At 39.5% G+C, this 13,062-nt stretch overlaps 1 protein-coding gene and 1 long non-coding RNA gene across 2 annotated transcripts in view; one reads left to right on the forward strand and one right to left on the reverse strand.

Moving 5' to 3' along the window:
- Window positions 1-242: 242 nt before the first annotated feature.
- LOC110051903 (uncharacterized) overlaps window positions 243-13,062 on the forward strand; it is a 29,630-nt gene continuing 16,810 nt past the window's right edge. Inside the window, exons 1-8 of the mRNA XM_020757991.2 lie at window positions 243-617; window positions 6,069-6,179; window positions 7,115-7,209; window positions 7,292-7,367; window positions 8,061-8,230; window positions 8,614-8,756; window positions 9,329-9,432; window positions 9,748-12,687. Coding sequence (XP_020613650.2) covers window positions 368-617; window positions 6,069-6,179; window positions 7,115-7,209; window positions 7,292-7,367; window positions 8,061-8,230; window positions 8,614-8,756; window positions 9,329-9,432; window positions 9,748-12,687 — 3,889 coding nt within the window. The 5' untranslated portion in view covers window positions 243-367. The remainder of the gene's footprint in view (window positions 618-6,068; window positions 6,180-7,114; window positions 7,210-7,291; window positions 7,368-8,060; window positions 8,231-8,613; window positions 8,757-9,328; window positions 9,433-9,747; window positions 12,688-13,062) is intronic.
- On the reverse strand, window positions 4,297-7,353 carry LOC110051905 (uncharacterized). The gene is made up of 2 exons (XR_002296991.2): window positions 7,271-7,353; window positions 4,297-6,684 (listed from the first exon to the last, which is right to left on the reverse strand). It is a non-coding gene; the product is annotated as an uncharacterized LOC110051905 (long non-coding RNA).

Below are 13,062 nucleotides of genomic sequence, written 5' to 3' on the forward strand. Positions count from 1 at the left end.
TTCCGGTTTAATTGAAAAATGACTTCCTTTGTTATGTTTATTACCAAGCTCGTAGAAAGTGTGCGAAAGAGAAATAATAAAGAAAGAGAGTGAAAGCCTAAGTCACATAGCTTAAGCGGGCGCTAATGCACAGAGGAAACAACAACAAAGAAGGTAAAGAAAATCGTGTTAAACGGAAATGCGTCGGTTCTCCGTGTTCGTTGCTTGTTCTTGTATTTCCGGTTAAAGAATGCAATGCGCGCGCATTCAAATGAACGTGATCAGTTTTTGACAACATTTCTGAACAGTTGAAGTGCCGTTGTGTCTGTGTTTTGGCAGGAATGATTCGCCTGATCCGCGAAAAGTTTACCGAAGTACTAGGCTTGAAATGCCTTCAAACGACGTGATACTTTTGGGGTACCGTCCGCGCAGTGAAATACAAGCAACGCTAAATTTACGCCGCGCGGTGAGCGACGATCGTCTTCTGGAAGCTGTGCGAGAGGCCCGCCGACAAGGACCAGCGTTTTCAATGCTCAAACTAAGCAAGACGAGAATTTCTGTGGGAGATAGTGTCACTGTTTACTGGGATGTCAGGGAACAGTGTGGAGCGAATGACTGGATCGGGCTTTTTGATCTAGGTAAGTAAACTTGCTTTTTTTTTTTTTTTTTTTATAAAATCCTTGCCTTCCCATGCATGCATACACCCGGCTTCGCAATTTACTGCAGAATCGATCGATAGAAGCCAAGTTTTTATGGCGGAAGCTCAATGTTCCCTTAAGCTATAGCTCAACTTTTTCCAGACATATATTCACTGAATATGCGTTTTCATTATAAACAGATCTTGATCCCATGTGGAGTGTTACAAATCCAAATTTATCATTTCATCTCTGGGGTTAATATTTTCGGCACACAATGAGACTTGTAGGGGACCGAATCGGAACGAATGATATTGTGGCTAGCTTCAAGATGTGATTGAGAGTAATCGCTCAGTGATGACCCAGTGATTGTTTTTGCTGCCTTGTCGTTGAAATGATATATTGTGATTATGTGGTTTCAGTTCGACAGCTCGACTGTAAGATTTCGCTCTGGATGTCATGACAGATTCAGAATTACAAGATGTAGAGTCCATATTGTGATATTCACACTGTTCGCTTAGTTTAAACTTTATATCTTGTTTACATTTTCGATTTGGCAGTTAGTTGTAATCGCACAACCCAGGTAAAAGGGCTTGTTTGGGCAAAATGTGCTAAAATGTAATGCGTGCCGATAAAGTGGTGTCTTTGCCCACGTCGTGATAGCCAGGGCTTCGGGCAGGTGTGTGTGAAACATCGCTAGGACCATTTTACATAATTGGAAGCTGTATGGTTCCGATTAAATGCTAATCAAGTTTTGCTGGTAATCTCATTTCGTATTTATTCATCCGTTTGAAGCTATTTTGTAACGAATCGATGTTAGTTTTTCATTTTTATGATCCTATGTTAATTCGATGAGGCACTCTTTCGAAGTACAGTTATGCGACATCCGAAGACGATCGATGGCACCTCATTATTTTTATCTTTCAGCAGTGTGAATATTGTTGGTTAAGTTCCACTTGACTCGGTTCCTGTCAATATTGATTCCTGAAAAAATAGGGGAAGAAAGAAAGAAAACGAAGGAAAAACCTTATCTTCAGGCCAAGTGAATGAAAACTAGTTGTAGTCAACTCGATCGGAGATAGGTGTTCATGGCATCCTGTATTTTCCTTTTCGCTTATGGATAAAGAAATCTATGTCTGGCAGATTGTTGATTCTGACTATTTGTTTACAGTATGATTGACATGCCTTTAATTGGAAGTCATTTTAAAACTGTAGCCATATTTTTAATAAGGAATATCTGACAACTATCTGTTATAATTATAATAATAAAATCGGTCTGGCAGAGAAATTAATTTTAAAATGTGTACATGTTTATTGTTTAACTTTTTGTGTAAATAGGTTTTTATTAATTTCATTGTGGTAAGTAGTTTTACTATTAAACTTATAAAAAACCTTTGTTGGCTATAAATTTTTCTCTTTCTGTTAAAGACTGCTGTTAGTTTTCTAAACAGAGTTCTTTGATTCAAGATATTTGACAGCCACTTGGCCATGCTTATACCTCAAAACGTTTCTGATTTATAACCACTGTACCTGATTTATAAACTGCAAGAATACAATAACATCCACAGAGGCACTACTATCTGTCAGGTACTAAGATCTTTGCATTGGCGAAACAAGTGCATTGTCACTGTGACAAATGTTTAATTTACTGCTGGCTTCTTAAACGTGGATTTCATTGTCATAGAATTGTGAGCTGATATCTTTCATTAACTCATCTATGTAAACACAGCTATAATGATGTGTGTTCAGTTACACAAGAATCAGATGTTCTCTGCTGTATGTAGGCCAGCAGTTAGTGTTAAATATGCCAGACCATTATTGCACAGTTGGGCATCTGTGTAATGAATTTATACAAATTAAAATTCTTATACAAATTAAAAGTCTTGTTTTCGTTTAATTGCTTTAAAGCATCTAATATAACAGGAAGATCTTCTTAAAAGTCTGTAAGTAAGTCACCCTGTTTCTTGAATAATGAACTGCGTCAGATTTAGATTTGTTAAATATTTACCCTGATGTTATATTGATGTCATAACATTTTACAAACTTTGTGAATTTCAAAGAACAGCACCACATGTCATTAAATTTTAAACATCAAAGGATGCAGTATATACAATTTTACAAATAATGATATAGGGAATAAACAAGTCAGTTTTTCAAAGGCCACAAAGGGTTTTTGTAAAAGTGAAATCAAATGTGGTTTGAAATTTGCTCATGTTTTAAAATTTTCAAACTCCCGTTTCATTTATATTTTCCTTTGTTTCGAAATATGTTAATGAAGATACAACAAAGAAAAGCGTGTTGTAAATTAGTTTGAAAATATTCAAACCAAAACCAAATTTAAACCACAACAATTACTCTTTGTATTATTAGAGCTGTGATATTTTCATAGCAAATATGTCTTGAATAGTCTCATCCCTGGTAAGAATTAAATCTCTACAGTGTAATGCATTAAGTTTTGATTTCTGACTGAAATAAATTTGTGGATATGTTTAAAAATTATGTTTTGTTCGTGTATTCATCCACATGTAGCATGTAGATTTTTGTATATACATGTAAACAAGAGTAATGTATTATTTTGTGAGTAGTTTTAGTATGAGGAGCAAGTCAATTGTGTCTATATAATATAGAGGCACATATACATGTACTGTAGAAAAAATCTTTGGTGTAAGTATACAAATGAATTGGAGGCAAGTTGTTGAAACACCAAAGGCTTCAGATTTTACATGGGTTGCTGCTTTCAATTAATTGGTGATGATTCACATTTTTTCAAACTTTCATGTTCTTTGTTTTATAGAAGCACAAAATTTCAGAAAGCTTTCACCATCACATCAAGATCTCCTAACACGTTATATACGTAAACATGTCTTGTCAGAATTTTTGGCCACAAACATGAACAACAGTGTAAATTTGCTATAACTGAAAGTAAACAGTTCAACCCTCCAAGTTGCGACCATTTTAGTCGCCATGGTGACTAGAATTTTGGAGCTGGCGATCAAATTAGAACCCAAGTCGCCAGCTCGGCGACTAAAATTAACGTGACCTATGCGTCAGGAGCTTGAGCGGACTATCATCCGGAGCGAAAAGAAAAACAGTCTGAGCATTAAGAATTCACTTTGCAAAGCTAGTTGTTGTGGGATTTTAACCAACAGAAATGGAGACTGAATAAAATGAAGTGTTACACGGTAAACAAAGGTCATGGAATTGCATTCAGTTGAGCTTGGGACGCGACGAAATTCGTTCCACTCGACTGAACTTTGGCACGTGACAATGTTACCTGGAAGCGTGAGACAACGCACGCAATCCGGTCATTTGCCATCGAAAAGAAGAGGAATTGCAAAAGCTTGGAAAGCTCGACGGTGACAGGATCCACAATATATTTGAGAAACATCCAGATGTATTTGAGAAACGTATTTTGTTTCAGTGGACATGAAAATACTTTACAGCAAACTTGATAACACAAGCACGGGAGATTCTTTAAATAACAAAAACTGTGATGAAAAGTGGCTCGCAGTTGTAAATAAATTTCACTTGTGTGAACGAACCTGGGTTTATTTTTGAATTGTCAAAGATTTCATCAATAAAAAATATCCGTCTTAGTGGTTGCCCTAAAACTTGTGAAAGTATTTTCGCATTGAGTATTCGCGTTCCGCGGTTCGCATATTAAATTCAAAATGACAAACAATTTGAGCGTGAACTTTTCTGTCCATTTCAATACAGTCTTTAATTTTCAGATGAAGTTTTATTTCGTTTGCTTGTTCAAGCAGAAAACGAGGTTGAACATTTAAAAAAGATCATAAACGATAAGGTAAAAATAGTGTTTACTTTATGGTCTCAGCAAGAATTTGATGCCGCCTTGATAAACACTGGAAAACTTTCCGCCATTCAGCTGCGAATGAGGCTATCTGATTTTAATTTGGTATAATCTGTGCCGTTTGCACTGCTCCTGTTGTGTGAATTATAAATGATATACACAAATATTTCTGTGTTTTGTGAAGCGACTTTTTTTCTTAATTTTCATTTTCATTTGATCATCAATCATTCCAATAAAAGCATATTTGAATCAACATTAGGTAGTTCTTTCACTGAACGGGACTTCAATTTACTTGGTGGTTCAAGGAAAATGTTATTAATAATACAGTTAGATAATAATAAGATCATTATTTATTATTAATTAATTATTAATTTATGCATATATTTTGGCGACTAAAATTTTTCACTGGCGACCAAACCTGAACAGTCAGTGACCAAATGGCCACTAAGGAAAAAAGTTAACTTGGAGGGTTGCAGTTAGTAATAATAAGTACATGTAAAATGGAATACAATGTACATTCCTCTGTTTTGCTCTGATGCACTATAAAACATGAATTTATTTAACTGAAACATTTAACCAGTAGACAGTAGTGTCATAATTTAAAGTCAAGACGTCGTATTTTGTGCTCATTTAAGGCCAAAAATGGACAAAAACATAAAGCCTGGTTCACCTTTTTAGACAAGCACAAGGGTTAACACAAGCACAAGGCTGTTCACACTAGAGACATATGCATGTGCTGTGCGAGTTACATCACTGAAACAAGATGCCGATTGGTTGAATTCTTGCAGTTATGCTTCTGCTCATTTCATGCCAGCTCCCCACTGGTGAAATAATGTTTTTTCTTGTGTTTATGCTTATGCCTATTGCACTTCGGTGCACAGTTATGTTTTCTTGTGCTTATGCTTGCGCTTATTTCACCTCTGAGCATACTAACATTTTCTTGTGGTTACACTTGTACTTCTCTCCAAATGTCAACCAGGCTTAAGTATGCAACAACAACGAACTTTATAAAGATAGGATTGATCATCACAGTTACATATACACAACGCATTATAATTCTACTTGTAAAAACTTCCTTGGATAACTAATTAAAGTAAATAGATATTAAATAAGATAACAGATAAAGTTTCAAAATTTCCTAGCTGAGGGAAATTCTCCTTGACTAATTATTGTGGACACTAATTTTTCCATTTGATTAATCAATTAAAAATGTGAAAGTTACAATCACTTAACTTATATTTTACAATAAATATCTCAATATTAAAATGTGCACTGGGAACTCATGTGATGCATAGACCGCAACCCTTACAATTATTGATGTTGCTAACGAGAGCAGTGAGATCCTGTTTGGATATTCAAAATTGAAATGTTGTATAGAGAACTTCATAATATAAATGTCAAAAAAATCAAAAAAAATCTTATATGATTTTCATGAAACTGGTCAGTTTAGAAGTCACTCATTTTTATTAGTATATTCTGACTTGAAATGATTCAGTTTCATACATATACATACATACATCTTTTCTTGTTGGTATGTTTTTGTTATTGAGCATAATAACTTAGTATTTTGTCATAAGTAAGCTAGTACTTACATATTATGTGTTATTGTCACTAATCTTACAATATCTGATATTGGTGTTTAGATGGCCCAACATCACTGTCAAACTATTTAGACTGCAAGCAGAGAGGAGTGACTGGAGCAAAGCGAGGGGCTATCAAGTGGGCAATCAACAGAGACGTCACACTTGGAGAAGGTATAAAAAATTGTGTCACACTGTTGGAGCTAGTATCAGATTAAAGGGCAGCCAGCATGCTTATAGGCAAGACGCACCAACATAGTACAGTGCAATACTGAATGCAGTATTTAACACTGACAAGAAATATGTTCACACAACACTGTTCAGACTATTCTAAAGTTATCTAAACCCAGTTATAATTGCATGTGGTGTGTTTGGACTGGTGGTTTGATCTTTGGACTCTGTCAGATTGATCGGTGAGGGATCTGGATCTCTGTCAGAATGATAGGTACAGGATTGTTTTCAATTGTTGTCCTGTGTTCCTGGGTGTCACACTCTACTTTCACATCCACAGAAGGATTTGCAGGATTGGGCTCTTACTGATGTCTTTTTAGATGTGGGAAAGCCCCTTTATCTTTTTCATAGATCTTCTTCATCTTGATAACTAGAGCCTCTTTCTATCCAGCATTTAAAACAATTATTTTAGTTATCTAAGATTTTCTTTTCCTCTCAGTTTTGGTACCTGTAAATGCAAAGTACTCTTAGTTGGTGATTAAAAAAAAATGAAACAATACTTCTGTACATGTACAGTGCTTTTCATAGCCATACTTTACGGGCTGTATTAGGCCCTTGCATGGTATTGTGGTGAAATGTACAGCTGCCATCTTTTTTCCTATGGAGGATTGGGCTAGTGGATTTTGTCCTTCACTTGCCTGATAGGCAAGTAAGGTTTTGTGGGAAATTTTTTAAGGAAATACCGTTAAGAGATCTCGACTAAAGAATGTTTGGGAGGGTTAATGAGAATGACTTTCAGGTAGCACATCATATTTACTAGCTTGCCCTTTTGGGTTAGCTAGAAAATTTGTCTTTTTTTAATCATCCTGAATAGGAGAAGAACTTTCTCAACACTTGTCTGTTCTTTAATCATGATTTCATAACCTTCTATTTTTCAGTTGAAAACAAGTGTATTTTCAAGTACATACATGGCAACACCAGTTCTGTGAAAGCCATAAGCCCTACTCTTTACATCTACAACCCTTATGCTGAGGTAACGAAGTTGTTTTCTCGCATATGAGCAAGTTTGTCAGATGCAAATGAATTTCATTTACCTTGATTTCTATTTTCCACAGCTTGCGTCACCTCATGGGAGACCACGCCTTGGGTCACTGGTCCCCCAAGAGACTCTGTTGGAATTCTCCATTGCAGGTAAAATGAAGCTCATATCTACATGTATAAACACTGCCCAGGATTAGTACTTAAAATAAAGCTCACATTTTTCAACACTGTCCGGAATTAACCTTTAAACCTACCATAATAATTTATGGAGGAAGGAGCGGAGGAGACATTTAAAGTAAAATTTTAAAGTGCATCTTTCATACCTTGCCATGAACATGAAACTGGCCAGACTACACTGTAATACCAAACCATGCAACCTTACTGTTGATAACTGGAAACAGTGCATGCAATAAAGATAATACAGGGTGAGTACTTACAGCTGGTGTTCACAACAAAATCAGGAAAAAAAGAATGCTGAAATGGGAAATTTCTAATTAAGTGCTACACTAGAAAGAGGGTCAGTGTAGGCAGATGGTAACAAAGAAAGTTAACTTGGAAAAGTATGCAGTCATGTTACCTACCTGTACATTGTGCAGTGTAGACCTCTGGCCTTCTACAACCCAGGCTCTTGTGTAATTCACCTCTCCCCCCCCCTGCACACCAGAACCCAAACTTTCATGCATATGTCCCAGATCTCTTACACACCACAGCCTCTGGATATCACAATCAAGGCTCTAACTACATAACTGCATGTTACTGTTCTCCTCTTATTTTTTTACTCTACTAGCAGAAAACTACCTCCATGACATTATAAGGTTATTTCTTGATAATTGTGTTCAATAGGCATACAGGCAAATGGTTTGAAGAAAAACATATTTGGCAAGCCTAGTCCTTATGTAAAGCTATCAATTATGCCCTCACGACGGCATCTGAGGTCATGGAAACAGCACCACGGGCAGATTGCCAAAACATCTTCACAAACCAATACCATCAATCCAAAATGGTCTAGTGAGGTAAGCTCGGTCATGTACAGCTCTCATGCTGTTGGTGGGAAGTGTGTTATCCTACCTTAAATATAGTCGGTAGTTCTTTGTCATACATGTACGTTTATCAGATGTGTATCTATGATAAAGAGCACAAAAGGTGCAAACTTCCAGAGGAGTTCGGGGCCATGCTTCCCAAGAAATGTTTTGGATTTCACCCCCTGTAAGTCCCCTTTCCTGGGTTTCTGGGTCATTCTAAAAAATCTGGTCCACCTCTGTGTATCTGTAGTATCTCGTACTAGTAATTGTCACCTCCCCCAAGAGAGTAATTAACTATGTTCCCAGCTATCCCTGAAAAATCTTTATTTGACTGTGTAACTTTCTTAAATGCTTTATGAACATTACCTTTGTAGGAGTTTGTGTTTCTGGGTGGTGCAGATGACATGTTGGAAGTTGAAGTGCGGAATAAGTTTTCTGGTACACGCCCAGCCTTTAGCCGTTTTTTGGGGAAACTTACTGTTCCTCTTGTGGATATCTTTGAATGCCAGAGAAACAGGTTTGTTTCTTGATGTAGTTACCATGTGGAAATAGAAATGTCTCTCTGTCTGTCTGTCTGTCTGTCTGTTACCACAGGTACATTGTACTATTACTTAAGTTGTGGCCAGTGTTTGGCATAGGAGAGAAATGAAAATAAGTTGTAACTACATGAAGCAGGGTGCAAAGAAAACCGAAGTCCACTTTCAAGTGGCAGTCAGAAATTTCTTTCTTTGCACACTGAGTAGCCGAGTGTGAATGAATTGCATCTGCCGTTGTTATAGTCCTTTGTTTAAGAAACAATGAATTGCCTTTAGTTAGATTTGTCAAAAATAGCAACTTACACAGTAAATGTAAACGTGTGAAAATTTTATGTCAAGTGTGTATGTTGTAGGTCAAAATGAAATTCAGGTTTTAATGATATTCCGTTGTCTTCTAACGCTAATTATTCATGGTCGTGTTAGAAAACAAAGGAAATTGAGAATCAAATTAAGTTGAAATAATTTTAACCTGAATTTCATTTTGACCTACAACATATACATGTATGTACCTGCTGTTTCACCTGCCATATCCATGTTGTTTGGCACATAACAGGCCGGAAGAGTTCACTAAAACACTTGGTAGAAGGACCCCCGCTGACAGAGTGCAGGGCACAATAACACTGACCATCACTATTATTGAACCATCCACAAGTCCAGGTGAGTTGAAATAATGAGCTACATTAGGGGAAAAACAGAAGGTCAAATTGTTTCTTCTGACTGAGTCACTGTAGAAAATATTCGCACAGAACAGAGTTAAAATGCTAGGACAGGTTTTATGTAGGGAACATTAATGGTGCAGTGTCATCGGTCTGTTTAACACCACTCATTGGATAAATAACTATACAGTGGATACACCTGCAAATCATTTGAGTCACTTGGCCCAGATACACACTTCCACAACGTACATGTGTACTCTTTAAACATTGTTATAGATGACGGAATTAAGATGTTGTTTTTGCCTTCTTTCCTCAGCTGCTGCTTCCGCTGAGCAGGAAAATGTTCCACCCGCTTCACCCTCAGGAGAGACATCTACTGGAAGCCCTCTGCAAAATAACCCAAGGTGTACCTTATCAAACTCATCCCTTATGTCATCAGCACCTAATATTTTACAACCTCTTACCTTGAACTCCAGCAATGGTCTGCTTGAAACCATTTTCCCTGTGGACACTCCTTCTCCTTTGTCCCCGCATGGGACAAGTGAACAGGGAACGTTTGGTGACGCAGCAAATTGCAGAAGGAGATTGCCTGTACAATCTAGACCATTCTCCGAGCTGTACTCAGAGGAGTTTGTCCCCTTAGATGATGTTGATATAACCAACCCAGAGCTTTCACAAACCTCTCAAGCAGCAAGCGATGAGAATACTCTCAGTGGAAATGAAAGCACAGAGGGGGGTATTTCAGGCGAGAGCAGGACTTCTAGTAGTTTAGCAAATTCATTAGAAGTCGAATCTCCTGATGGCACAGTTATTGATCAACGGCAGGACTCACAAAATGCACTCGATAATGCAGATGGGATTCCTTGCCATGAAGGCAGTGAAACCTCCACACCAACTCAAGGACCTGGAGATAACAACCCAGACTCGGACAACCAACCAATGGAAATCCCCGAAGAAATTAATGGTGTCAACAGTTCTGAAGCAGAAATGAGTTCAACAGACGTAGGGCAAAGGAATAGTACTGGAAGCATTGAGCTGACAGAGGACTCACCGCTAAGAATTTTAGAGGAGTGCGAGAGGGTGCGTGAGGAGACGATTGCCCTGTCAAGGGAAAACCTTCTTCAAGGTCCCACTGCCGAATCAGATGATGAACTTGAACAGATGGATATCACTGACGAGACTATTACTACAGAACGTGATAGTTCACATAATTCAGACTATTCCATGGACGATGCGTTGACTAGTGAAAACCTCACGCAGTCAACTTTGAATGGAAGCAGTTCTACAGAAACCCAGCCAATGGCTGAGCAAGAAACCGATTTGCTAGAAGCTGCAAGTAGTGGCCTCCTTGATGAGGAGGTCAATGATGCGATTTTGTCGTCTCTTGAAGAACATGAGGGGTCCAGAACTTCACCTGCTGCGGTAGAGTGCGTGCCAGGACCTTCAGTTGCCACGGCATTGATAGAACCAGAGACGGGAGAAATGGCGGCTGAAGGGAACCTTCAGCAACCAGCGGAAAATACCGAGCACAATCCTGCAGAGCAGCAGGAGATCGGTGTTAGGGAGGAACCAGTGTCACTTCTTGAGTATGTAGATCAAATAATGGATGATGAGCCCGAAGAGCAGAGTGGGGACAATGCAATGATTATCGAGTCTGTTGGAGACAATACTCAAGAAAGTACATCATCGCCTGGTTCTAATTTGGGAACCTCTGAACCTTCTGGTGTGGATTCACCTAGTGTAGCAGTATCTTCTGTAACTCTTCCAATGGAGGCATCAGAACCTGTGTGCTTAGGTGCCACGTCAGTGCAGTCAACTTCAACTTCAGAAATGATAGTTGACACCCCACTGACAGTGCACAGTGGAGTGGGCGATGATGACAGGGCGATCCCACAGAGGCCCCCTCGAGGTAAACGTCTTTCTCGATCCACTAGTGATCCAAGAAGTGCCCACTCAAGGAGACTTGCTGAGAGAACAAGAAATGCGTCGCGAGGCTCTAACCAAGGAGAGAACTCCCCAAGGCTTACTCGTCCACCATTAATTCGACGAGTGACCGAACCCACCACCATGCCAACCAATGCTGTGGATCCCACAATTGTGCCTGTTAACACGGGTGTATCGTCACAAGCATCTAATACCACGGCTTTTGTTACTCCAGTAACTGAACCTGTGGCAGAAGCGGTAGTGTTGTCTCCGACAGAATCAGTTGTAATGGCAGTGCCGCTGTCTCCACCGCAACAGCGCAGCTCTTTATCGAGTGCACGTTCACCTGTTGTTGTAGCAGATGTTGTGGCTGAAGCTCCGGCATTAGTTACGCCATTACCATCACCTGATCTGGTTTCGGAGAGGACTAACTCCACATTTGATGAACTAACTGCCGTTGCTGCAGTTAGTCTGGAAGCGAGTGGAAGTGCTGCAGGTGAAGCTTCAACATCAAGAGATTCACCAGATGATTATGTGTTAATTGTGCCATCTGATGGTAGACAACCCTCGTCTGCTCCATCGACGTTAAGGAGAAAGGAAGCTGCTTCAGCTGTTGATTCACTGTTAACAAACGGAACACGAGCTTCCCACAGAAGAAACTCATCACAAGATAATTCTTCTGTTCTTTACGCTACGCCGCTATCAGGACTAGGCAGAGAGTTACCTGACCAGCAAAGTGCAAGCTTTCCTAGGCCAAGCAGCTCAGCAAGGGTCACTGCACTCTCAGGCGGCCGACGGCGCAGTAGTAGCAGTAGTAACAGTGGTTATACAGTTAGCAGGGCTGTGCCTGATGAATCTCAGTCTTTACCTCGGAGTTATGGACAAACTGCCTCTGCATCAAGTTCTCCTGCTGCTGCTACGAGTGCCACAGTAAACCCCGAACAAGTCAGGCATAATGCTCCTGAGAGAGTTAACAACACTTCCCCCGGTGCCGCCTCTCTGCCGGGACCTAGTAGCCAGTCTGGTAGTGATCTAAGTCAGTCACGCGAAGCAATACAAACCATGCTTAGGTCCTACTACATTAAGTCAACACAGGTGCCAGGCGGACAACCACCTGTAATACAGCTGCCAAGAGCATCCACCTCCTCGGCGCAGGAACCTGAGGCAGCTAGAAGACCATCTCAGCCAAATAATCGCAATGGGAATCGGAGAAGCTCTGGTCGGAGACAGCAAGGCAATCCAGTTCATGTGTCCATTCAGGACCAGCAGCAGAGCAGAGAGCAGCGGGCTCGGCCAGAACAGCAAGCCACGGAGGAAGAACCTCTACCACCTAGTAAGCAATTTGGAGGCTGTTTTAGAATCGCGTGAAGACTGCGTCGTAGTCTTTTGCCAAACATTAGTGTCTTAAGTTTCATATTGAGAAAAATGCCTAAAATCATTTTGCAAAAAGAAAAAGACTTTCAGAACAAGGCGGTTCGTTGAACGTGCTCGGTTCTAATTGCCCCGCTCCCTAGTACACTGTAGTCTGCATGCAAAAGTACTTTAAGTAGGCAATTTCCGAGTTACATTGTGCCTCTGTTTCAAAACGAGTCCCGATGAAAAACTTTTCATATGAAAATGAGTTTGATTTGCATGAAAATGAACCTGCAGGCGGAATTCATTTTCATATGAATGGTTTCGCACGGAGACTCGTTTTGACACAGAGGCA

The sequence above is a fragment of the Orbicella faveolata genome, unplaced genomic scaffold, assembly GCF_042242905.1.
Source record: "Orbicella faveolata isolate gen_17 unplaced genomic scaffold, um_ofav_v1 contig_13, whole genome shotgun sequence".
Lineage (NCBI taxonomy): Eukaryota > Metazoa > Cnidaria > Anthozoa > Scleractinia > Merulinidae > Orbicella > Orbicella faveolata.